The sequence below is a fragment of the Schistocerca serialis genome, chromosome 1 (genome assembly GCF_023864345.2).
Source record: "Schistocerca serialis cubense isolate TAMUIC-IGC-003099 chromosome 1, iqSchSeri2.2, whole genome shotgun sequence".
In the NCBI taxonomy this organism is placed as follows: Eukaryota; Metazoa; Arthropoda; class Insecta; order Orthoptera; family Acrididae; genus Schistocerca; species Schistocerca serialis.
This window is the reverse complement of record NC_064638.1, coordinates 576058280-576086238: the sequence shown is the minus strand read 5'-3', so window position 1 is coordinate 576086238 and position 27959 is coordinate 576058280. Positions and strand designations below refer to the sequence as shown.

The 27959-nt window shown below is 42.9% G+C and overlaps 1 protein-coding gene across 2 annotated transcripts in view; it reads left to right on the top strand.

The window, feature by feature from the left end:
* Window positions 1-9744: 9744 nt before the first annotated feature.
* LOC126476475 (unextended protein) overlaps window positions 9745-27959 on the top strand; it is a 535489-nt gene continuing 517274 nt past the window's right edge. For both annotated transcript variants that reach the window (XM_050103544.1, XM_050103545.1), the window contains exon 1: window positions 9745-10291. In XM_050103544.1, the coding sequence (XP_049959501.1) occupies window positions 9747-10291 (545 nt within the window). In that variant the 5' untranslated portion in view covers window positions 9745-9746. The remainder of the gene's footprint in view (window positions 10292-27959) is intronic.

Here is a 27959-nt window from a genome sequence, read left to right as displayed (position 1 = left end):
TTGATCTGAGGGCATATACAAGGCGTATATTATTGTCATATAACTTCGTTGGACCTAAGCTAGATGTCATTGTTGCCGCAGTATATTTGCACTTAGCGCATTCTAAAACTAACTGACTCACAATACCCTTGAGAATATTTCTGTTCGCACCCAAAGATATAATACCACCACACTCCTTACACCGTGTATGTGAACTGATAAATTTCACTCAGTATCTTCGAGTCAACTATAATATTTCCATAGTTTTCTCTGTTTTGAAGGTTTATGTGACACTCAAACACAGAATCTAGTTTTACTTCAACTTCATTCTTGATGCACTTACGGGTTGCTTGTATGAAGTACGTGAAGCCAGACATTCCTCTTGTTTGCTGCTTTTATTACTTGTGTATTTATTTCCTCTGAATCTTGTCTTTGGTGAAAACTTCTTTATTCTCGGCATTTCCTTTGCAGAAATGAATCGCAACAGCAATTCACGTGTGTAAATAAACAAGACAAAGTGATCACCGTCTGTTGCCAAATGACGTTCAGTTGTCACCCTGATTGCAGTCTGGAAAAGCATTGAAATGTAAGTCAAAGATACTAACATCACAAGGATATACCACGAGGCCATATGCACGAAATATTACAATAACATGAAAATGGGTGTGGCATTTGACGGACAACATATTGTAAAATTGACAATATCTCGGAAAATTATCGTCAGATTTGCATGAAACATAGCTCATTTTACAAAGAAAACTACAAAGCATTTGAAATGACCATAAAAAAATTTCGAATTTTGAGCCGATTTCGCGCATGTCTACCCTGGCGACAAAGACACCGTTACCAACATCTATCTCCCTGAGTTTGAAAGAGGTCGTGTAATAGGGCTACGAGAAGCCAGATGTTCCTTCTGTGATACTGCATAAAGACCAGGCAGGAATGTAGCCAATGTACATGATTAGTAGCAACGCTGCTCATAAGAATGTACAGTCGAAAGAAGAACGGGCTTCGGACGGCGACGTGTTACTATCGAGGAGAAAGACCATCGAGTTCAGCGTATGTCTCCGGCGCATCGTACTGCATCTGCAGCAGCAATCTGAGTAGCAGTTGGCACCACAGTGACAGAATTACACTACTGGCCATAAAAATTGCTACACCACGAAGATGGCGTGCTACAGACGCGAAATTTAATCGACGGGAAGAACATGCTGTGATATGCAGATGATTAGCTTTTCAGAGCGTTCACACAAGGTTGGCGCCGGTGGCGACACCTACAACGTGCTGACATGAGGAAAGTTTCCAACCGATTTCTCATACACAAACAGCAGTTGACCGGCGTTACCTGTTGTGATGCCTCGTGTAAGGAGGAGAAATGCGACCCATCACGTTTCCGACTTTGATAAAGGTCGGATTGTAGCCTATCGCGATTGCGTTTTCTCGTATCGCGACATTGCTGCTCGTGTTGGTCAAGATCCAAAGACTGTTAGCAGAATATGGAGTCGGTGGGTTTGGGAGGGTAATACGGAACGCCGTGCTGGATCCCAACGGCCTCGTATCATTAGCAGTCGAGATGACAGGCATCTTATCCGCATGGCTGTAACAGATCACGTCTCGATTCCTGAGTCAACAGATGGGGACGTATGCAAAGAGGTTTCTATTCTTAGTATGGTCCCGTCCGTCCCTTGTCATGTTGGTATAGGAAGCTGCCTCTCTGGTCACTTCCGTTTGTATTTGTGAAGCACCCTCAGTAGGCGCCCACGCCAGTCTGTCCGTGGCGAGTGTCTGAAGTGGTAAGATCTCCGGCTAAGTGCCTCTGTGCTAAGTCCGTAGGACAATGGATTTCTTAAGTTCAGCCTAACTGAAAATTGAATCACCTTTATTTCAGGTTTAGATCTAAAATATCTTATGTTATCTCAAATTGCAACGCAGTGTAATTGGAGTGTGAAGTTCAGAATATCTTCCAGTAGTTGCTTTGTCACTACTTTGTGAGTAAAGTGGAACCACGTGTTGAAGATCCGTAACTTTAATTAAGATCATCAATCTTAAATGTAAATGTGTGTGAGATTATAACATCTCGTCTTGACAATATTTTCCAATATAGCAACTTTTCTTTATGTTCAACCCACGTGGGGTGTACTTTGTGAGGCCAGCACCACGTGCTTATACAATTGTTTGACCCATCAGGTTAATAGTGAGACGATAGTAACAACCAGTTCGAGGTTTTTCTTTTGTAAATTGCGTTTCGATGTAATTTATTTTAATTATCAAAATTATTGTGGAGTTACGCTCTTTGCGTAAACCAAGTTGACCACGTGTAGCATGTGGTGTAATCATCAAAGAAGCCCTCAGCTATTGTCTTCGGGAAGATTTCACAGAGAGTTGGTATGAATTTAGTATACCAGTGTGTGGTAATTTCATGACGGACAGGATTGCGCTACGAACGTAACTTCTTTGGGTGAAAATTGAATCGGTTGGTTGTGGTTAATTTCCTCTTGCACATGTTTCAACGTTCTTCCTATGTTATTTTATGAATGCAGTGTTGTATGCAGTCTCCCAATCTTGGCTCCATATTTGATGTGTTCCGTAAGATTACAAACTCACATTTTCACAATCCTAAATAAGGCACCAGTTTAGTTCTGAATCAAGCTTAATATGCTGAAATTTTAACGGAACAAAGATCAATGTTAAAATAGCTCACAGCTTGTAACCCGCTTTTATTGTCTTGAATATCAGCACCGCTTTCAGAACAGCTTAATGCATCAAAATTACAACACCACACATTCATATAACTGATACGCCTAGCTGGGCAATGTTTCCAGCATCTTTAGTGCGGATGCACAAATACGTCCGACCTCGGAGGAGAGACTACGAATAGGAGGCGCTCGATGGGAGTGTGGATCGACCATGAGGCGAGCCGAGATAGTGCGCGCAGTTGCGATAACGCCGTGTCCCGCATGGCGTAGTGTTTAACGCACCTGCCTATAAGCAGGAGATCCCGGGCTCGAATCCCGGTCCGGTACACATTTTCACTCACCGCCGCTAATTCCGCGTAATGTCCCGCTGCAGCTGACAGCAGTGATCCCCTTTAATTTACATTCTTGGTACTTGACGTCTGTCACTTACCGCTACAGTGTTGCCACACCGGCTGCCGGCTACCGCTCGATTATAGATGACTCACAACACGGCGGATTACTTCACAAATACTGTTAACATGTAACGCGAAGCAATGTTGGAAGTGAGCCGGTCGGAGTGGCCGTGCGGTTCTAGGCTCTACAGTCTCGAACCGCGAGACCGCTACGGTCGCAGGTTCGAATCCTTCCTCGGGCATGGATGTGTGTGATGTCCTTAGGTTAGTTAGGTTTAAGTAGTTCTAAGTTCTAGGGGACTGATGACCTCAGCAGTTAAGTCCCATAGTGCCTGGAGCTATTTGAACCATTTTTGAATGTTCGAAGTGGCCGCCGCGAAGTATGGTGGAAATGCGAGATGCTATGTTGACAGCTGATTTTAAGTGATCAGTGACTTAACTGCGGCGGACGACGCGTTTTTTAGCATGAATTTAAAGTCACGTGCTGAGCTAACCACAGCCTCGTGATATGCTATGTACCCGAGAAAATGACGGTCAACAATCTGAAGCGGAATTAAAGTTACGATCGCTTTATTCACGGCGATGAAAAAGATTAACATCTACGAGAAAAATCAAAAAACACAAATAAATCAGTTTCAACGCCAAAAGCAGACTGTAATTTCTCGCTGTAATTAGTTACCTTAAACTATGCTCACACTGGCTACACGACCTGCCGCTTTACCAACGGATGACCAGTCATCGTTCGCACTTGGTTACAGGTTATAAGCTACACAGGCAGATTCCAGACGAAAAAAGAATAATAGGGAGACAAAATTAGAGTAAATAAAATAGTACACTGATGAAAATGACGCGGCAAGGAATCAGAAAGAAAAAGTTTGTAAACGAATTAACTGAATAAAAATAATAATCGAAGTCGTTGATCAGATTTAGAAAAAAAAACTTCTATGCAATTAGCGAGATTCCAAACTACGACTTTCAACACAGCAGGTGAATACTCTATCCATTGCGCTGCGCTTAAAGAAAAAAAAAGAAAAAAAAGAAAAAAAGAAAAAAAAAGTGAATTAAGGCGTTATACACTGGTCTCGAAAACTAAAGCAACAAACAGAAATTTTACAAGGTTGCGATTATTTTGCCACAAAACAGTATAAGCAGTTGATAGAAAAATAGAAACAATGTAAAGAATAGAGAACCTAAACAGCAGCAGCTTGCATAATAGTAGACGAAAATGTTCTTTGTGTTTTCCGACTTAACAGATTTACACACACTTTCCGTCAACTGGTTAATGTGCTCTCTATGGAAATTGGAAATTTGTGGTAAGATCTTATGAGACCAAACTGCCGAGGTCATCGGTCCCTAAGCCTACACACTACGTAATCTATCTTACGCTGTGGACAACACACACACACACATGCCCGAAGGAGGATTCGGACCTCTGACGAGGGGAGCCGCGCGGACCGTGACAAGGCGCCCGAGACCACGCGGCTACCCCGCGCGGTGCTCAGTATGGGGTGTGGCCACCTCTGGCACCAATACAGGCCCGACAACGACGGAGCATGCTGTGAATAACGTCATCAATGTCATGTTGACGCAACAATGCCTATTCTTCCTGCGGAGCTGCTCGTAAGTCTTGGAGAGTGGTTGGTGGATGGGGACGTGATGCAACCCGTCTCCCTAGTGCATCCCAGACATGCTCTATGGGATTCAAATCGGTAGAGCGAGCAGGCCACGCCATGCGTGCAGTATCTTCCTTTTCTAAGAAAATATCAACCACTCGTGCTCTATGAGGTCGAGCATTATCGTCCATCAGTACGAAGTCTGGGCGCACAGCACATCGCAACAACCGTACATGAGACCCCAAGGCCTCGTCATGACACCTGTCAGCAGTTAAACGTTTCCGATTCACCCGTACAATTTCATGAAGAGATGTCCAAGTGCTCAACAAAAGTCCCTGCCCACACCATTCGCGATCCTCCACGATTTCGATCTCTTTCCACATTCCCTTCATATGCGAATCCGTATCTACACCATTTGCCTCGATGTAACACGACCAGTGGATGCTGCGAGGACAGATGCCAGTTGCTGCGCAGTACTAAGCCGGTACCGTCGTGCCCTTACAGCCACATAACGGTCCTCTCTTTCTGATGTCATATGTGGTCGGCCCTGTCCTGGTCTTCGTGATACAGTTTCGGTCTCTATAAACTGTCACCACATCCAAGAAACAACAGAATGATTCATGTTTCGCCATCGGACCACATGAGTTTGCGACTGTCCTACTTCCATTATTCCTATGGCCCTCTCTTCTCTGTGCCATAGTGCACTGTCTGTGACTGTGTAGACAGCAATTGCGGACGTGGGACTACGCAGCTAACACTACTCCGTTTCATAGGTGCCTTGACGCCATTTTTGGTGTCGTTATCCATTGACTGAAATCTCATCTGCATCTACATCTACATGGTCACTCTGCAATTCACACTTAAGTGTCTGGCAGAGGGTTCATCGAACCATTTTCATACTACTTCTCTACCATTCCACTCTTGAATGGTGCATAGGAAAAGGAACACCTAAATCTTCCCGTTCGAGCTCTGATTTCTCTTATTTTATTATGATGATCATTTCTCACTACGTGGGTGGGTGTCAACAAAATATTTTCGCATTCGGAAGAGAGAGTTGGTGATTGAAATTTCGTAAATAGATCTCGCCGCAAAGAAAACCGCCTTTGTTTCAGTGACTGCCACCCCAACTCACGTATCATACCAGTGACCCTCTCACCCCCTATTGCGCGATAACACGAAACGAGCTGCACTTCTTTGCACTTTTTCGATGTCCTCCGTCAATCGTACCTAGTGAGGATCCCACACCGCGCAGCAATATTCCTGCAGAGGACGGACAAGTGTAATGTAGGCTGTCTCTTTAGTGGGTTTGTCGCATCTTCTAAGTGCTCTGCCAACAAAGCACGGTCTTTCTTTCGCCTTCCCCACAATATTATCTATGTGGTCTTTCCAATTTAAGCTGCTCGTAATTGTAATTCCTAGGTATTTAGTCGAACTGACAGCCCTTAGATTTGTGCGATTTATCGTATACCCAAAATTTATCGGATTTCTTTTAGTACCCATGTCGATGACCTCGCACTTTTCTTCGTTTAGTGCCAATTGTCACTTTTCGCACCGTACAGAAATTCTCTCTAGATCATTTTGTAATTGGAATTGATCGTCTGATGATTTTACTAGACGGTAAATTACAGCGTCATCTGCAAACAGTCTAAGGGAGCTGTTCAGATTATCACATAAATCATTTATGTAAATCAGGAACAACAGAGGGCCTATGACATCACCTTGCGGAACGCCAGATATCGCTTCTGTTCTACTCGATGATTTGCCGTCTGTCACCACGAACTGTGACCTCTCTGAGAGGAAGTCACGAATCCAGTCACACAACTGAGACGATACTCCATATGCACGCAATTTGATTAATAGTCGCTTGTGAGGAACGGTATCAAAAGCCTTCTGGAAATATAGGAATATGGAATCGATTTGAGATCACTTGTCGACAGCACTTATTACTTCATGGGAATAAAGAGCTAGCTGTGTTGCACACGAACGATATTTTCTGAATCCATGTTGGTTATGCAGAACACAGACGTCTGTTGACAGTTTGTATGAGTATATCGTGAATTAGACTATGGACGGGCAAACAGCGGTTTGTTGCTTTAATGTTGGACACCAGCGTAGTTATTAAGCCAACGGCCTTGCCGCTGTAGTAACACCGGTTCCCGTCAGATTACCGAAGTTAAGCGCTGTCGGGCTGGGCTAGCACTTGGATGGGTGACCATCCGGTCTGCCGACCGCTGTTGGCAAGCGGGGTGCACTCAGCCCTTGTGAGGCAAACTGAGGAGCTACTTGACTGAGAAGTAGCGGCTCCGGTCTCGTAAACTGACATACGGCTGGGAGAGCGGTGTGCTGACCACATGCCCTTCCCTTCTCCGCATCCAGTGACGCCTGTGGTCTGAGGATGACACGGCGGCCGGTCGGTATCGTTGGGCCTTCCAAGGCCTGTTTGCACGGAGTTTAGTTTTAGTGTAGTTATTAAAGTGGTCAAACAGTCGCAACGAGGAACTGCAGCCTTTAAAAATTCGGCTTCAAGCAATTTCGTGCGAAGATTAACTAATGTAAGCCGATCTCGGGTTGGGTTGGGTTGTTTGTGGGAAGAGACCAGACAGCGAGGTCATCGGTCTCGTCGGACTAGGGAAGGACGGGGAAGGAAGTCGCTCGTGCCCTTTCAGAGGAACCATCCCGGCATTTGTCTGGAGCGATTTAGTGAAATCATGGAAAACCTAAATCAGGATGGCCGGACGCGGGATTGAACCGTCGTCCTCCCGAAAGCGAGTCCAGTGTGCTAACCACTGCGCCACCTCGCTCGGTAAAGCCGATCTCGGTAATGGTTCTAACTTAAGTTGTGACGCTGAATCGCGGCTTGTGCAGAAGTATCGAGTAGTGTTTAGTTAGGGCTGTGTATGAAACGTGTGTATTGTACTGGCATCGTTGTGTGCGTGTTGTTTTTGGTGTGGTTATCGTGTGTAATGACATACGAAATAAAAATGCCAAACACACCAAGAAAGAATGCCAGACAAGAAATTGGAAGTGAACTGACCATTTTTTTATGGCAATTTGTCAACGGTGAACGGTTGGTGCGTGACGCTGAGCGCTCTGATTGGAGGAAACCAGCTAGAACGTGTGAAATGTCAACTATCAAGCTTAATTAGCTTACCTTTTTATATTACATTGACGTGTATGATGCACATTAGTTTTTGATAGCAAGACAGGTGGTTTAATTCTACCTTGCGTAATTTTTAATGAAGGTAATTTTCATTTACTTTATTCAACCTATAATTTTAATCATAGGTTATAGGGTGAATAAAGTAAATAATTTTAATCTTGACTGGAATACTCTGAAGGTGGCAGGGGTAAAATACAGGGAGCGAAAGGCTATTTACAATTTGTACAGAAACCAGATGGCAGTTAAGAGTCGAGGGGCATGAAAGGGAAACAGTGGTTGGGAAGGGAGTGAGACAGGGTTGTAGCCTATCCCCGATGTTGTTCAATCTGTATATTGAGCAAGCAGTAAAGGAAACAAAATAAAAGTTCGGAGTACGACTTAAAATCCATGGAGAAGAAACAAAAACTTTGAGGTTCGCCGATGACATTGTAATTCTGTCAGAGACAGCAAAGGACTTGGAAGAGCAGTTGAACGGAATGGACAGTGTCTTGAAAGGAGGATATAAGATGAACATCAACAAAAGCAAAACGAGGATAATGGAATGTAGTCGAATTAAGTCGGGTGATGTTGAGGGTATTAGATTAGGAAATGAGATACTTAAAGTAGTAAAGGAGTTTTGCTATTTGGGGAGCAAAATAACTGATGATGGTCGAAGTAGAGAGGATATAAAATCTAGACTGGCAATGGCAAGGAAAGCGTTTCTGAAGAAGAGAAATTTGTTAACATCGAGTATAGATTTAAGTGTCAGGAAGTCGTTTCGGAAAGTATTTGTATGGAGTGTAGCCATGTATGGAAGTGAAACATGGATGATAAATAGTTTGGACAAGAAGAGAATAGATGCTTTCGAAATGTGATGCTACAGAAGAATGCTGAAGATTAGATGGGTAGATCACATAACTAATGAGGAGGTATTGAATAGGATTGGGGAGAAGAGAAGTTTGTGGCACAACTTGACTAGAAGAAGGGATCGATTGGTAGGACATGTTCTGAGGCATCGAGGGATCACGAATTTAGTATTGGATGGCAGCGTGGAGGGTAAAAATGGTAGAGGGAGACCAAGAGATGAATACACTAAACAGATTCAGAAGGATGTAGGTACTGGGAGATGAAGAAGCTTGCACAGGATAGTGTAGCATGGAGAGCTGCATCAAACCAGTCTCAGGACTGAAGACCATAACAACAACAACATATCATGTGTGTCGACATACGAAGTGCTACACACACACACCAAGAAAGAATGACACACAAGAAATTGGAAGTGAACTGACCAATTTTTTTTATGGCAATTTGTCAACGGTGATAGGTTGGTGCGTGACGCTGAGCGCTCTTATTGGAGGAAACCAGCTGGAACGTGTGAAACGTCAACTATCAAGCTTAATTAGCTTACCTTTTATATTACATTAACGTGTATGATGCACATTAGTATCTGATACGAAGGTAAATGGTTTAATTCTACCTTACGTAATTTTTTAATGAATGTAATTTTTATTTACTTTATTTACCCTATAGTTTTAATCAGAATTTAGACGAATTCATTTCTCTACAATAATTATTTTTAGATGTTGCGAGTCTTTTTTTTATGTCAGTATTTGACCTTTGCGGTACACCGGCGGACGGCCTAGGTGGGAAATGGAACTGTTTTCTAAAGCCCGGTCAGTCAGAGGCAAGGAGTGTGATTTTAGAAGCGCTGTTGTGGCGGTCGTGTTGACAGTGTGACGTCACGAGACGAGGTGGAGAGCGGGCGGCGCGATAAGCGCGCGAGGCCGCGGCGTGCGGCGCGAGGCGGCGGGCTGCAGACAGCTGTTTGTAGTTGGCGCGCTGGCGAGGCAGCCATGGCGCCGGCCCGGCCGTCAGCTGGCATATAAGGCTGCCGCCGCCAGGGGTCTCGCCTGCAGTCGGCCGCAGTATGGCGCCGCGGAGCTGTCGCACGGCAGCGCGTGTGTTGTGTATTTTAGCGTTTCTGTGCCTGGGCCGAGTGAGCGTGTGCGCGCGACACGAACCCGCCCTCGAACGCGTCCACCTGCAAAATGTCGCGCTCGTCCCGGCGGGGGACGCCGGCGAGATCTCGCTGCAGCTGCGGCTGCTGGTGCGAGGCACCCACCTGGACGAGCGCGGCGACTTGGAGTTCAGGGCAACGCCGCGCCGCAGCGGCGAAGCCGACGAGTGCCTGCAGGCGGACCGGGCCGCAGCTTCGGTGTTTCGCGATCGCGGGGGCAACGCCACGGTTACCGGTCTGACCGTCGTCGTGCCGGCGTCGGCGGCGCCGGCCTACGCTAGGATATTCCTCTGCCTGAAGACGAGCAGGCGGCGGCCCTGCGGGGCCGACGAGTCCGACAACAGCTGTGCGGAGCAGCCGGGCGATGCGCAGTGGGTGCACCAGCCGGACGGCGTTTACGTCGATCTGCCGAAGGACGCCTTGCGGCGCGCGGAAACTGCTGCTGCTGCTGATGGGCAAGTTACCATTCACCTACTTTTCTACTTTAGCCGTTGTTCGGCGCTTGCTTGGATGCTGTGCAGATTTCTGGTGGTGGTTTTGTATTACCGAGAAATAGGGGATAGAGTGTCACGAAAATGATAAAGGATTTCCGTGCTCACGGAATATCGTCTCAGTTATGCGAGTGGATTCGTAATCTTCTGTCAGAGATTGCAGTTCGTAGTAACTGATGGACAGTCATCGAGTTAAACAGAAGTGATTTCTGGCGTTCCCCAAGGTAGTGCTACAGGCTCTCTGCTGTTCTTTATCCATATAAACGATTTAGGAGACGATCTGAGCAACCTTCTTAAATTGTTTGGGGATGATGGTGTCGTTTATCGTCTAGTAACGTCATCAGAAGATGGAAACCAATTGCAAAACGATTCAGATAAGATAACTGCGTTGTGCGAAAAACCCGGCAATTGACCCTAAATAGTCAAAAGTGTGAAGTCATACTAGTGACTACTAAAAGGAATCCGTTAAACGATAAATCAGTCAAATCTGTAGCCCGTAAATTCCACTAAATATCTAGGAATTACAATTACGACCAGCTTAAATTGGAAAGAATGTTGTTCAGAAGGCGAAATAAAGAAACTTTCTTGTTGACCGAACACTTAGAAGATGCAACAGATCTACTAAAGAGATTGCCTGCACTACACTCGTCCGTCCTCTTTTTGAGTACTGCTGCGCGGTGTGGGATTAACGGAGTACATCGACAAAGTTCAAAGAAGGGCTGCACGATTTCTGTCATCCGAGAAATACGGTAGAGAATGTCGCGCACATGATAGATGATTTAGGGCTGAAATCATTGAAACAAAGGCGTTTTTCGTTAAGGCGGGATCTTATCGCGAAATTTCAATCACCAGCTTTCTCCTCCGAATGCGAAAATATTATGTTGACGCCGACCTAGATAGGGAGAAATGAGTCATAATGAAGTAAGGGAAATCAGAGCTTGAACGGAAAGACATAGATGATCATTTTTCCGCACGCTGTTCGAGATTGGAATAATAGAAAATAATTGTACAGGTGGTTCTATGGACCTTCTGCCAGGCACTTTAGTGTGATTTACAGAGTAGCGATGTAGATGTGACTGTAGACAGTGGACAGTTCTAAATACGGGCTCTTCAAAATGCGGCCCGAATCGGTATTCGTGCGGCGTGAGATCATCAAACGTGTCATAAAAAATATACACATAGCAAATAAGTCGAATTCAGAAACGTTCTTTGACGTTAACAGCTCACTGTGTAGTTTTTCTGCTCAACAACAAACAAAAATATTGACGAAGACAGCATTTTAAAGCTTTCTTTATTTTAACTGATGTGTGTGAATTCGGGCGCGACCGAAGTTAAGTCTGCCGCTTACCTCACGGGCAGAGGGCTAAGTAGCGCGGTCACTGCAGGGTTAGAGGATGTGAGAGAGGTAATCTATTGTTTGTCTTCCAGTACTCTGCCGATCAGCTGTTGTGGTGTAGACTTTGCCACGGAAGTAACATGGATTCCTAAATGCGCATTACAGAGACGTTTATCTTCAAATCCGATACACATTTGCAGCAAGGAATGTGAAATTAAGCTAGGTGTCATTCGCTCACACAGACTACACAGCATTAGCCAATTTGTGTCAGGACTTTGGGCCCGCGGAGGGTGGCAGCAATCTAACATAGTGAACAGTCGACATGAAGTGTGCCAACTTTTTATGATCGCTATTTGTGGGCCAGTGGCTAGCTCATCTCACGCTTCTTGTCTGTAATGTATTGGGAGCTCCTAACATGGTAGCTTATATAGGTTGCCAACTAATAACGAGTCTGTACACAGGCGACCCGAAAATCCAGCGTAGAATGTCGATATTGGCTCTTGAGCAAAAATGTTTGACGACCACTGTTCTAAATGCTGCAATAGTCAGTGAAGATGGGAGCTCCAAAGTGACTTAACACCAATACTACCTCTAGCCAGTACCCAGTATCCTGCTACAAACTTAAATGTGTAACTTCTGCATGCTTTATCTGAAAATCAGTCTCCAAAGTTTCGAAAACTAGCTTATGTAATGGAAAAAGCAGTTATTTCACACTTGATTGGCCGCAGTTCCGTGTGTTTATTGGCATTAAGTCCATTTTTACCGTGTTTGTATTCAGTTTCAGATACGGCGTTCTGCTACATCCGTAATATTACTTCGAATTGCAAGCAACCGCAGCCAAATGTCTACGTTTGTATAAGAAGGCAAAAAACACTTCTCAGGCTATAATGTTCTTTTTATTAAAACCGCGACCGGTTTAACGCCAATTTAGGCGCCTCTACCACATTGTTTTACGCTGTCCCGAAACCTCTCCCCGTCCTTCACGTCAATGATAAATTAAAATTCGCTATTGACAAACGCTTCTAGCGGATTTTAATTTATCATTGACGTGAAGGACGGGGAGAGGTTTCAGAACAGCGTAAAAAAAATGTTGTAGACATGACTTACATCCACCTGAGGAATCACCTAAATTGGCGTTAAACTGGTTGCGGTTTTAAGAAACTTTCTACGGCCAGAGCGATGTTCTTCGATCTCTTATAAAAAAATCCCTGATGGTTGTCTTAATCTACTTTCTGGTTACACTGCTATATTGAACCCTTCCCCACACCTCCCTCTCGAAAGTTTTGTGTCGTGATAGACTAATCTGTGGCGTAGCCCGAGGTCTTGGTTAGTTTGTAGGGCAATAATTTGGTTGAAAGCTGCCGAAGCCAACACATGCGAATGCTAAATTGAAAGGTTGTGGCAACAGACTGTGTAGCCTAATGTTTACGGCATATTTAAAGCACTTTGGCATGTTTGCCGCACATTTCGTCATGAAAACGGGAACTGTACGGTAAATGCAGAAAATCTGTATTGGATAACGGACTAGTCGCAGACTTCTATTCTGGTGCGTACTGTTGCAGACAAACTACGAAAAGGGGACACGCTACGTAGCTTTTACCCTACTCGCTAATTGTTGTAAATACTTTGTCAGACTGCGAGTGACTGAAAATGGCTGCGACCTATTGTAAAATAAACAAAAAATCGTTGATTTACGCCTCCGTTACTTTTATTTGAAGTTCCACCAGCCGTTTCAGTGGTAATTATATCAGATTATGATGTGACATGCCACGTGCAGCACCAGTGATGTACAAAACATCGAAAGACAGCTAATAGCCATGACAAGACCAGTGGTAGATTTGCTTATTTTTGTTTTTAAACACCGTCTTCAGCAGAACTCCGCGTATTTCTTTTTTCGGTCTTTATCCAAAACTGTTTACAGACCTGTGTGTCATCTTCACTGGAATTTATTTTATTCCTTAAGCTGTTAATTATACAAGATGACCAGCTTCCATGAGTTTTGTGACTTGGCAGCTTGCCATGTATTCTATCGCGTTGTACATCCTTGGCGTGTTTGCTTATTGTTGGTGATTACATACATTGTTTTTCACATTTTTTTCACTTCACTTCACACTCACGTGACGCGCAAGACACGCATTGTTTTACAGAAGGCAGATTTAAAAAATATTATTTCGCGAAAAGGGGAAAAATGTCAACAGGAGCTGACAACTCTAGCAGAATGATGTGTACCAGACTTTAAAATAAGTGATGAAGTCATAAATCGACGATTTTTGTATTTTCTAATTACAGTGGATTCCACAAATGGGGCAGTCTTCAGATTTCAGTCTCACGATAACAATTAAAGTGTTTCTGATAGTTAGTAATAACCCACAGCACCAAACACTTCGCTGCACTGCCGATGCATGTAAGTTTTAATCTGTCCAGATAATGACATCTGGTGTAATGGTTGCCACCCCCCACTTCCAAAATCTTGGTTGCAGTGGCAGACTGTGTAGCAGAGTTCGCGTCCTAGCTTAATTTTGAAGGCGTCAATTTTGACATGACGTGAGATGCTGTATTTTTCAAATGTGAGTGCTAAATGAACGTTGTGGTAATTGATTTGTAGCGCAGCCCTAGGTCTACGTTCGTTCTATATTTTACCCACTTTCCATTATATTACATAATATTTTGGTTCGGATTATGTACATATGTGGTAAGTAAACTGTGAAAAACTAAGGGAGGAGGGGAAGAGAGAGATGGGGGAGGGGGGGGGATTACATAACTCTTGTATTTCGTTCCTATCGGAGTCTTATCAGTATATCATAGATATAGGCGATTCTGAATTGTTCTATTAACTGAATCATTTATTTCTAGCTGCTATGGATAGGTGTCGCGTGGAATGTGTGGCACTTTGACTGTTTGGCGTATGGTATCGTCACTTTCTAGACAAATGTTCGCTGTACTTAGGGCCCTCTTTTAGGCACGATGGTACTTGGTAATTAGCCTGTGTTCTCTGGAAATCAATTGTGCACTAATTGAACATCAAATTAAATTGAGATATAATTGTGTTGAAGTACTTCTAATTACTTTCACCCCCCATGACCCTCCCCCCCCCCCCCCCCCCCCCCTCACACACGTGAATCGCTCTTCTGATTTCATAACTTGTCACAATATTCAAACAAGATTTTTTTTTTAAATTTGATAGCACGCAAGGCAGCGACTACTTTTCTACACCAGAAATACTCGCAAGTTTTTAATCTGTCGGGAAAGTTTTTTTCAGACCACGGCAAGAGCTCTCGAATGTTGTTAATGTGTGTCGCAGATCTTACAAAAAAAATTAACACTGGAACAGCCACTTTTTATTTAGATTTGGCATCCACTATGCGCCAAACAATTTTCGCACCAAAATGTCGATGGTGAGGTGGCAATGTTGGCAAAATTGATAAAGTAACGCACTAGCCATTAGTCAGCTGTGCAAAAGTAAATTAAAAGTTTTATGTACTTTGGCACAGCTGTCTAACATCTAGTACCAGGTGTTATTTCATAAATTGTGTCAACGCTGACGTATCAGCAAGGACATTTTGGTATGAAGATGATACACAGAAGCCGGCCACAAAGTACTGTTTACATAAAATGCGACATAGACTATTTATAAGGTTACGATAACAAGTGGCTGTACTCCTATAGACAGTATCTAAAATTTACGAAAAGTGCTATTATTAACTTCAGTATCTCAGTAAGTAGAGAGTATTAATCATATAAACAATAGCTCCTCTGGCTTACTAACACTTGCCGAACGGCACGGACGAAGCTAGCGATTGTCTACGTATAGTATTTCTTATGCTGAAAATTGTCAGGAATCTGCAATCATCCGCTTTATTTGCTTTTGCATGAAGTGTTTCGTAGAATTCTTAACAGTAACGTAAGGTGGAATCAGTTAAACTTGGGATGCAGTAACAAAGAAGTTGACGTGTGTGTGTGTGTGTGTGTGTGTGTGTGTGTGTGTGTGTGTGTGTGTGTACGCACGCGTACGTACGTACGTACAAAGTAAATGTGTCATAAGATTCTTAAAAGCTCTCAGTGATCAATAAAGAAAAGTCACAGGTTGCACACAAAATCGTGCATAAAAAATGGAGCAGTTGTTGCGTTAACTATGACTGAATCCATATGATATTGAAATTTCCCGGAAGGTGTGATGTAAGCTTTAATAAAGTGACTGCTTGCAGATTTTTGAATATTTCAATTGATACGATTGTCATTGTTGTGTCCTTTTATAAATGATCTTCTTATACACTGTTGGTATATCTACTGTGATAAGGAGACAAAGCTGTGACAGTTCTGTTTCTGTACTTGGTGCGTGCTAGAGACGCCGGAAAGAGGCAAGAGATAACGGCCAGCCACAGCCACTGAGCAACGCGTGTGTTGTGTAACACGTCACCGAGGCGTGTTTCCCAGGGATGTGTTTAAATGACATAGAAACGTGGATTACTACTAGCCTCGATCTTTCTTCGTGTTGTTTTTTCGCTTACCTGAACTAGGACGTAGGTTCGTTAAACCTGATTTCTTGCTATCACAATACAGACGTTGATGAAAAGTATGACACCTCACCTAAAAGCACATGCAACTCTTACAGTTCGCAAAGATGGTGCCACGGTTCAAGGCTGCGATGTTTTTCGTCCTAGTGAAACTACAAGCATAATTCAGTCAATGGGAGTGCTTTCGAGATAAGGAATGTAAACAACCTTCGTTCAGTATCTCAAGGCGATAAAGCGGCTCTACGCTCTTGTACCACCGACGGTAGCAAGCTTTGTATCGAAATTAAAGACAGGTTCAATGTTGGGTTGTACTGAAAAAAAGAAACAATATTGACATACAGAGATACGTAAACAAGCAGAATACGACGCTGCGGTCGGCAACGCCTTTATAAGATAACAAGTGTCTGGTGCAGTTGTTAGATCGGTTACTACTGCTACAACGGCAGGTTACCAAGATTTGAGTGAATTTGAAAGTGATATTATAGTCGGCTCAGGAGCGATGGGACACAGCGTCTCCGAGGTAGCGATGAAGTGCGGATTTTCCCGAACGACCATTTCACGAGTGTGCTGTAAATATCAGGAATCCAATAAAACATCAAATCTCCGACATCGCTGAGGCCGGAAAAAGACCCTGCAAGAACGGGACCAACGACGACTGAAGAGAATCGTTCAGTGTGACAGAAGTGCAACCCTTCCGCAAATTGCTGCAGATTTCAGTGCTGTACCATCAGCAAATCTCATGAATTCATGGACCCTGTGCATGTCAGCAGCTGACTGTTGAAGCTGGTGGAGGCTCTGTAATGGTGTGGGGCGTGTGCAGTTGGAGTGACATGGGACGCCTGATACGTCTAGATACGACTCTTGACAGGTGACACGTACGTAAGCATCCTGTCTGATCACCTGCATCCATACATGTCCAGTGTGCATTCCGGCGGACCTGGGAAATTTCAGGAGCACAATGAGACACCCCACACGTCCAGAATTGCTTCAGTGGGGCTACAGGAACACACTTCTGAGTTTAAACACTTCCACTAGCAACCAGACTCCCAGATATGAATATTATTGAGCATTTCTCGGATATCTTGCAACGTGCTGTTCAGAAGAGATCTCCACGCCCTCGTACTCTTACGGATTTATGGACAGCCCTGCGGGATTCATGGTGTCTATTCCCTCCAGCACTACTTCAGACATTAGTTGGATCCATGCCACGTCGTGTTGCGGCACTTCAGCGTGCTCCGATGGCCTACACGAAATGAAGTAGTGTACCAGTTTTTTTTTGCCGTCTCCCTCACTTAACGAACCTCAGATATCTAAGATTTTACTCCTACTACTCTCTACTCCTACTTCTTCTCTTCCTACTTCTTCTCTTCCTACTTCTTCTCTTCCTACTTCTTCTCCTCCTACTTCTTCTCCTCCTACTTCTTCTCCTCCTACTTCTTCTCCTCCTACTCCTACTACTTCTACTCCTACTACTCCTACTCCTACTACTTCTACTCCTACTCCTACTGCTTCTACTCCTACTCCTACTACTCCTACTCCTACTACTTCTACTCCTACTACTTCTACTCCTACTACTTCTACTCCTACTACTTCTACTCCTACTACTTCTACTCCTACTACTTCTACTCCTACTACTTCTACTCCTACTACTTCTACTCCTACTACTTCTACTCCTACTACTTCTACTCCTACTACTTCTACTCCTACTACTTCTACTCCTACTACTTCTACTCCTACTACTTCTACTCCTACTACTTCTACTCCTACTACTCCTACTCCTACTACTCCTACTACTCCTACTCCTACTACTTCTACTTCTACTCCTACTCCTACTACTTCTGATGATGATGATGATGATGATGATGATGATGATGATGATGATGATGATGATGATGATGATGATGATGTCAAGGTGGTCCCATACTCAAGTAAAGGAATTACGGAAACATTCCGGAGTCCTGCATAGCCGTTCTTGGCAAGTTACTAGTGAAGGTGGTTTGCCATTATCTTACTCCGACCAGTCATGAAAGGTCAAGCGTCTGTCTCATGTGCGTTACTGTGTTGAGTGCGTGTACAGCAGTGTTAGATCTGTATTGGTATGAATGAAGGGAAGGGAAAGGGCTGAACTTCGTGCGGTACACAACCCACTCCCCTTGAAAAGCACCAAGAGCGTTTGACGGACGGTTCACCACCAACCGTATCACATGCCCTCTTTTCACAAGACACTACGGAGTTCAATGCAGGACACCGGCGCAAAGACTGGTGACCAGGAACTTGACGCCACCACCTCCCCTCACTAGCCGGCCAGATACTGGTACCGAAAACTTTGCATTAGCAGGGACGAACTGGCTTGCCTTAGAACCGAACATCATCACATAGGCATGCGTTAGCGACCTGGTCTATGGAAGCGGACAAATTATTATTGTATTAAAACACATAATTTGTTCACAGCAGTACTTAATACAGTACATCGCTTCAGTACAAGTTCCAAGAAATTCCAGATGACGTGAATACATCATCTTAAAACCATTTGTACAAAACTTTGAGAAATAACTGCGTCTTAGAGTTGTAGGAACTACAATAGCAACACACTTTCAGAACTTTGGAAGCGTCATAATTTTTTTTGTATGCACTAACTGTTATATAAAAGAGACAGTGTCCTGGCTGACGCATCATCGCCCAGCCGAAACCGCTAGGGACAGGGACTTGAAATTTGGAGAAGACGTTGGCCGTAAGTTTTTTGAAAATGAGCCTTTATTAAAGAGGTACTGCAGTATTTTTAAAACTACATATATGAAATTTGGTATTTCAACACTCAGTTACAAATAAAAAAAAATACCTGTCACAGTTCCTTAGGGAATTCAACCTCTAAGGTGGTGAAATGGGGACTGAAACGTTTTATGAAAACATTTCACTTTGAAAGCGTTTTTTAGAGCTGTCTTGGAAAATTGATATTTGGCTTCTCGGTTAGAAATAAAAAAAATCGTTTTTTACTGTTTCTGGAAATTCTGCCCCTAAGGGAGTGAAATAGATGATGAAAATTTTTAAGAAAATATTTCCTTGTATTAAAAAAATTAAAGCTAAATCTATGGAAATTGATATACCACTTCTTGTTAATACGTAAAGATATCTGTTGGGGTATGAAAGTTTCTATGGAAATATCACAAGGACGCAAAAGGTATGATTAACAAAAACCTTGAACTCCGGCTAACAGAATCATTTTTTGGTCAGAAGCTCATTCGGAAAATACCATGATTAATTAGCATGAAAATTTTAGAAGTTGCAATTTGTGAAGAACTTAAAAATTTGATGAGAGTAAAAAAAAAAAAAACTGTACAGGCCACAGTCTACACGAGAGAAGCAGTGGGCACTTAAGCTAGTTTTCAGTTTTACAGTTCGCTCTGACATTGTGTAGCGTACAATGTCCCGATGCTATATTTTCAGAATGTTAGCCGAAAAATTTAGGTATTTGTATAAACGTAAGTTTGTAGTAAAATGTTATTCGGAGGAGGAGGTGCCAACGTCATGTCCAAAATATGAGTACATCGGCCTAAGTATTGTTTTCTTAGATCTGGGATCCGATGGAAATGTAATGTCGTGTTCATGTCGACCAATGGTCTTCTGCTCCCTAGACTTTGACACTGCAGTTCGGCATAGAATAGACGGGCATAACGAACTCCATACTCTTTCATGCAGTTGTACATATTTGCCGTGAATGATACAGCTAAATATTTGTACAACAATGCTGTCAGCCTACTTGGTTGCCAAATATGACCGTGACAATACCATCGAGAAGAAAGAAGAAATGTAGGGCGACCAGGAAAAAGAGGGAACTGATACAAGCAGTTCGCACAGGCTGAAATGAGGCTAACGGTAAACTTAAGATCAAACTTGGGAACAACGAAATAGGCGAAATGAATAAATTCTGTTAGCTTAGAAGCCAAATGACATGTGATGGATGAAGCGAGAAGATAAAAAGCACAACATAAACAAAGTGAAGAAATTCTGTTAGTTTAGACGGAAAATAACGTATGATGGATGAAGCAAAGAGGACACAACTAGCAGGCTAGCACAGGTAAAGAGGGAATCCCTGGCCAAGAAGTGTACAAATACCAAACATCGACATTTATTTGAGGAAGAAGTTTCTGAGAATATACGTTTGGAGGGATAGCTTTGTACGTAAGGTAATCATGGAATGTTGAAAGACCGGTTAAGAGAAGACAAGGAGAGTTTGACAAACGGTAATATAGAAGGATTTTGAAAATTAGGTGAACTGATAATAAGAGTTTCTCCGCAGAATCGACGAGGAAAGGACCACGTGGAAAACATTGACAAGAAGATGGGACAGGATAACAAGACCTCGGTCAAGACATTAGGGAATAACTACCATCGTGCTGGAGTGAGCTGTAGAGGTTAGAAGTTGTAGTGAAAGACACAGACCGGAATATATCCAACAAATAATTGAAGCCATTCGGTTCAGTTGCGACTCTGAGACAGAGAGATCGGAACAGGAGAGGAATTCGTGACGGGCCGCGTCAAACTAGTAAGAAGACTGGAAAAAAAATTAACTAAGCTACGCTAGCGCCCCGGAATAGTATAAAAACATCACTGTCTGCTTACGAACTTAACATTAAGAAACCTCAGTTGTCTATTTTCAGCTCTGTGTTGGCAAGACACTAAGACACTGGGACGTAAAGAAAGGAACGATATGTATGTTTTTGGATAGGGTCCGCCTTTAGCAAAACACAATTTTGTTTTTTAACCCAAATATGTTTCACAGCAGTTGCTGCATTTTCAGTGGGCATTTATTTTTCATCTGTTAAAGAGTGTTTTTTGCTGTTTGTATACCGTAGCTATTAGTTTTCAAATCGTTATTGCAGATGTTTTCAAATATCTGTAATTACGATTTAAAAACTAATAGCGGCATGTATATAAACAGCAAAGAAAACTCTTTAACAGATGAAAAATAAAAGCCCACTGAAGATGCTGCAACTGCAGTGAAACACGTTCGGGTTAAAAAACAAAATTGTTTTGCTAAAGGCGAACTCTATCTAGAAACATATGTATTGTTAAAGCAAACACGGACAAAAGGAACTTCAACCCCAAGATGAGGAACGATATGGCTTACTGCAAAGATCGATACTGTCTGCTAAAAAGTTGTGGCACGACATTCGGTTTTAGACGATTGCTGTTGGACGACTTGACAAATGCCAACCTATCGACAGCTTCGTCCGCTATTAAGTGCCTGAATAGGCCGGCCGTCCGTAGCCGGCGCTATAAGTACGTTATCGACAAAACGTTATCAGTTACGAATCGATTAATCTCGTACTTCACGGCGCACAGCGTTCACTCCATATTGAGATCGCCAACTCCGATATTTGACGAACGGAGATAAGGTGACTGCGCGTGTATTACTAATTTTCTTGGACTGGGTTCACTGCCCAGCAAAACTTTTTGTAAGACATCATGTTCGCCTTCGACCGTTAGAATTATACATTTTAAAAACCTACTAGTACTGTCTCTGGCTTTGGTTATTATCAAGTGGAACACAACGGAATTAACGTTCTCTAAGGCACCATAAATGTGTTCAAAATTATTACGTTTCGACGTGTGCTAGAGCACGTAATTTTCATTGTGTTGCGCTTGAAAAGAGCTAAATGCCGAAACAGCAGGTATGAATTTTTACCTTATTTTAAAGGTTGAAGGCGATAAAGATGTCTTTAGCAATGCATGTTCCTCGTTCAGATCGTCTAGTGCAACGGTTCTTAGTCTTCGTGAGAAATTGTTCGTGAAGGAGATGAAACATAAAGCCAACACCAACAACAGAATTCGTCAGCTAACTGGAATTTAGATTTAAGAACAAATAATCAGCCTTCATTTGTAAAGTGAGGAAAGGCGAAAAACGCTTGGCTAAAGTTAGAACCAATGCGTGTTTGCAGGTAGTGATTATTAATCCAAGACATCTTTACCGTGACAGGTAGTATTGATTATTTCTAACAGCTTTTTTTGTTACATTCAGTTGAATATCTTAAGTAAAACTCCATGTTTATTCTGATCGTAACTTGCATTTTCACTGCTGCCTTATTCCATAATCCACTTCTACCAGCTATACGTCGTAGCGAATTGAATCAGTATTCATGTTACCTTTTTTCCGATAATAACGGATATTCGCCATCGACGTTGTACCAAAAATTTTGCCATTTCCGTTTTATCAAAGTCGTTTTCAGTGTGTCGTCTTCGTGCAGACTAGGAAATTCTACTTTTGCTCGAATTCCGCAATCTGAAAATATTTCATCATTCAGTGAAATTAGTCTTAGAATCTATCAGGTCACTTGTTCGCTTCCCGAATTTGGAAAATAGATGCTTGTATAATTAAATACTGATTATGTTGCGAACAATTACAGCTAGATGCAGAGGAATTGAAGTGCAATGAGCGGGAGAGTAAATATGGAGCGCGGTGCTTTTTATAGTCTAAGCATGTCCCGTAATAATATCAGTTCTGCTAATCTGGCTCGGGTGAACCGACCATGGAAAGGATCTAACTTAAAAATCCACTATTTTCGAAACTTATCCTACTGGGCCCCTAAAATTTGCTCCATGACTATGTTTTTGGTCAAACTTCCTACAGCAGCCGGCCGGGGTGGCCGAGCGGTTCTAGGCGCTACAGTCTGAAACCGTGCGACCGCTACGGTCGCAGGTTCGAATCCTGCCTCGGGCATGGGTGTGTGTGATGTCCTTAGGTTAGTTATGTTTAAGTAGTTCTAAGTTCTAGGGGACTGATGACCTCAGATGTTAAGTCCCATAGTGCTTGGAGTCATTTGAACCATTTTCCTACAGCAAAAGCTAATGTACGGCGAATGTAGTCGGGCAGTTACAAGAGACGGAATGAAAGCTTGTATTGAGGAAGGGAAAGGGCCGTGGCCCATCAAATGAACTACGCCGAGATTCGCCTTAAGCGATGCAGGGAATTGACGAATAGCGAAATCTGGATGGCCCGACGTGGATTCGAACTGCCGTCTTGCAATTACACAGTGTTAATTACTAGTGGAGATACGAAATGGCATACGTATCTGGGGACAGACTGGAGTGGAATACGTAACTGTAAAGTGCAAGACAAAAAACAATGTTCAAACGACGACCGTATGGATGGTGGATGGACGCCATTAAGACGTGCGGGGGAAGCGTTTGGCCGCAGTGCATACATAACTCTGACAGCGGCTTTTATCCAACAGTGGATGTCGGACGGATGACTGATGATTCCTATATGACAGATGATTTAGTAAATATTAGTCCGTCGGAATAGCGGCAGTAGATATTATCTATACGCAATAAATTAGTCCTTGAAGCGTTTCGATCCCTGAAGTGTCAAACTTCTCCGGTCGTTTCTCACTGCGAACTAAAAATCTAAAATCTCGACCGTGTTGATACCTCAGAATATAAAATTGTGTGCCTGTTAACTGAAAATATTGTCTCGGATTGCTATTAGTGGACTGCTTATTCCTGCAAAGTATATAACATTGATCGTGCTAAGTAAGATTCGGAAATCGTCTCTGAGGACATAAACACTGATTATTCACTGCTCAGCTGCTCACCGGCCTTTGTCCTTAAGTTAACACAGTCCTCGATAACTCCTATAGTACCACTGAGCGGTGCGCTTTACAATCTTCTCGTAGGATTCTATTTATTTAGCCTAATCTTTCTTATGACCATCAGATCCTCATTTACATCGGACTGGGATTTCACACATACAGTACCTATTTTACATCATAGTTACATAAGAAATAAGTTTTAATGCAACTAGTATTCAAATGATTTCAGTATCTGAAGTGGAAGTGTGAGTAAATTATACTGTCAACTAGTAATGTTAATATTGGCAGTACTTGTACTATTGCAGCTGCAGTACTAATAGTGATAGTAGTATTAACAACAATGGTGTTAGTGGCAAATATAAGAAAAAATTTAAAGGTGTAAAAAATAGTTTCCTGATATAGTGAGTTCTGGGGAAAGTAAATTTAAAGAGACTGCATCGACTAAGAATATCGGGGAAATGATCATGTAGGAAAGAGGGATGTACAAGAGTAACGAGTGCATACGGGGAAAATGGTAATTGTTATTGTAATTACCTGACTTGGTTTGGTTTGTTTTGGGGGAAGAGACTAAACAGCGAGGTCATCGGTCTAATCGGATTATGGAAGGATGGGGAAGGAAGTCGGCCGTGCAGTTTCAAAGGAACTATCCCGGCATTTGACTGGAGCGATTTAGGGAAATCACGGAAAACCTAAATCAGGATGGCCGGACGCGGGGTTGAACCGTCGTCCTCCCGAATGCGAGTCCAGTGTGCTAATACCTGACTTATCAGGACGATAGCGATTTCTGTACCAGAGACAAGAGTATCGTCAGGGGTGCCCCAGGGAAGTGACAGTACTGCTGTTATTCTCTATATACATACATGACTTGCTGGACAGGGTGGGCAGTAATCTGCGGTTGTTTGCTGATGATGCTGCGTTGTACGGTAAGGTGTCGAAGTTGAGTCACTGTAGGAAGATATAAGACGACTTAGACAAAATTTCCAGTTGGTGTGATGAATTGCAGCTAGCCGTAAATGTGGAAAAATGTAAGTTGATGCGGATGAATGGGAAGATCAAACCTGTAATGTTTGAATACATTATTACTAGTGTCCTGCTTGACACGGTCAAATATCTGGGCGTAACGCTGCAAAGAGAAATGAGATCGAATAAGCATGTGAGAACTGTGGTAGGGAAGGCGAATGGTCAACTTCGGCTTATTGGGAGAATTTTAGGAAAGGGATTCACCTGTAAAGGAGACAACATATAGGACGCTGGAGCGACCTATTCTTGAGTACTGCTCGAGTATTAGGGACCCATACAAGGTCGGATTGGAGGAGGACATCGAAGCAATTCATAGGCGGGCTGCTAGATTTGTTTATCGGTAGGTTTGAACAGCTCCTAAGTATTACAGAGATGCTACTGGAACTCATATGGGAATTTCTGCAGGGGAGGCGACGATCTTTTCGAGAAACTCTATTGAGAAAATTTAAATGGCCGGCATCTGAAGCTGACTGCCGAACGATTCTACTGCCGCGAACATACATTGCGCTTAAGGACCACGAAGATAAGAGACGAGAAGTTAGGGCTCATACGGAGGCATGTAGACAGTCGTTTTTCCCTCGCTCTATTTGCGAGTGGAACAGCAAAGGAAATGACTAGCAGTGGTACATGGTACCATCCAACACCCTTGCGGAGCATCTTTGTAGATGTAGACTAGTATAGTCATTGTTGTTGCTATAGTAGGCAATTCGTCAACTATCTTCTGAAGCTGGAAATGTTGTGTGTTTCTATAATACAATGCGGGAGGCTGTACGACGGTCGGGTTTCTGCTACTGAGAAAGACTTAGAGAAAGCGGCTAAACGATGGAGTGCGACAGACAGGATTTGCTCTGACGGAAGCGGGTGTTCCCGCCATTTTGTTCAGATAAGAGCGTCAAGATCTAGGAGAGAGATGGAGGATAGTGTTCATCGATAAGACAGTCGAGAAGACAGAGGGTATGGAAATCCTTGGGCTTGTCTGCACGCAGCCAGGATAGTTGTGCACATGGCGGATAAAAGTGGTAGAAGAGTCTGACATCACAGATATCATTGACTGATATCGTCCGTACTCCCGTGAATACACTTCTAGACTGTCTCATCCGTTTTCGACCCCCGACTCTTTAAAGTATCACCCTTTGGCAGCAACTCGTAATTTCATGTTTCTTTGTCCTTTATAAGAAAATGATGCAGTAGTTAGAGTACAAAAGAGAATATTACATGGATAACCACATCTTATCTTTAGCACTAATTATTTCATGTTCCAAATGATTCCCTGTTTCAGAAAAACACAGGGCAGTACTTTATTCATATCGTAGTTTCATGCTGACAAAATGTTCCCCGGCTTCCAGTAAAGTGGCCATTTACAGTTCCTTTAGCAAAAGTTTAAATTTTGAAAATTTTCCCTTAAAATAAAAAAATGAGATCATCAGTGTTCAGAAATTTTTGGGCTTCAGTATTCTGAAAACAGATAGTAGAAAGATGAGAGGTTATAAAATACGGTTTGTCTTTCAATCCCAGTTTATTCAATAACTTTTGAACCACGGGAATTTAATGTTAGTTTGTTTCCCTAAATCTGGAACAATCGGTCTACAAAACTGACTAGGTTGTTTAGCTTGAATTTTGACAAATGTATTTTTCCTAGTAATGAATTTGCGACATTTTCGAGCCATATCTCCTGCACTAATTACCTTTAACTGACAACCATTGCCCCACAGTGTTCAGTGTTGGAGGATAAATGCTTGTACACTTACAGTGCATCACCATTCAATAGTTGGAATAACGAGATAATATGGGGTGGCTGCAGCATGTGAGATGAATAGTCTAAATATGCTACTCTGGTCAGATTATAATCGAACTCTTTTTGTTTTTACCCCTCACAAAATTTCATTTTATTCACCAGGCGATAATTACCTCCGTGTTGGGAACCACTGGCCTGGAATGTTACGGAAAGCTGTAGTACGTGTCTAGCGAAACGGATCTCAAAGTTTTAAAAAAAGACAAGCAAACGAAAAATACCAGGAACTATTTTACACATAAATATCCCACAGCCTTGCAACCGGATGCCGTTGGACGAGACTCTGGTATCAAAAAGGTTGCAGGTGGTCCACCCCATTCTGGGGGAAGAAAGAAACTGAAGTAAAAAATTTCTTACAGCGATACTGGTGGATATCTGGGTGGCATTCAGGATCTGTCCTCTTGTAACAGCAGTGTGCCGTAGGTCGGTGGAGGAGCAAGACGTTCGTAATAAATGGAAAAAAAGCACAGGTCGCCCCGATTGTCCAGAGAGGTCGGTGAACAGACGCACGAAACTGGGCATATGTCAGTTATGGAGACCAAAAATCTCGTCTGTAGGAATGACATTGGTTTCTGGAAACAACGATCATGTGAACCAGCTCGCACTGTTCGTCCACGATACCCAGGAACCAGTAGATACCGGCTCTGGAGGTAGATGTTGTGTTGGTTACTTCCGGAAGGCGTTCGACACAGTACGCCTGGCCGCCTAATGAACAAATTACGAGAATACGGAATACCGTACCAGCTGTGTGACTGGGCCGAAGGATTTCTAGCTAACTGAACACAATATGCCTTTCTCAGAGAAATATTAAGACGTAAAAGTAACTTACGGACTGCCCCAAAGGGAGTGTTGTAACATCATTACTTTTCACAATATACGTATATAAATGACGTAGTAGGTAACATAAGAACTTCCAGGACGCTGTTCACGGATGTTGTTGTATACAGAGAAGACGCAACGCTGCAAAATTGTAGCGAAGTGCAGCAAGACCTGCAGAGAACTGACGCTTGGTGCAGGGAATTGCAATTGAACCTCAACGTAAAGAAATGTAATGTAATGGACGTAAATACAAAGAACGTCACATTTTTGTATGATAACACGATTGCAGAACAATCACCGAAAGCAGTTACATCGATAAACTATCTAGGAGTGGAGCGGATTAAATTGGAACAACCACTTAAAACTGGAAATGTAGGCCATCCACAAGGGAGGTAGCTTAGAAAACCCTTGTTTGACCAATACTTGAAAATCACCTGTCAGTCAGGTAAGGAACCCCTTGAGTGCAAGATAGCAAAAGGCCAATGATAGTTACGGCATTCGTCGCCCCACATACTGTCTACCATGCAACCATAATATTGGCTGCTGACAACAATGGGCAGCG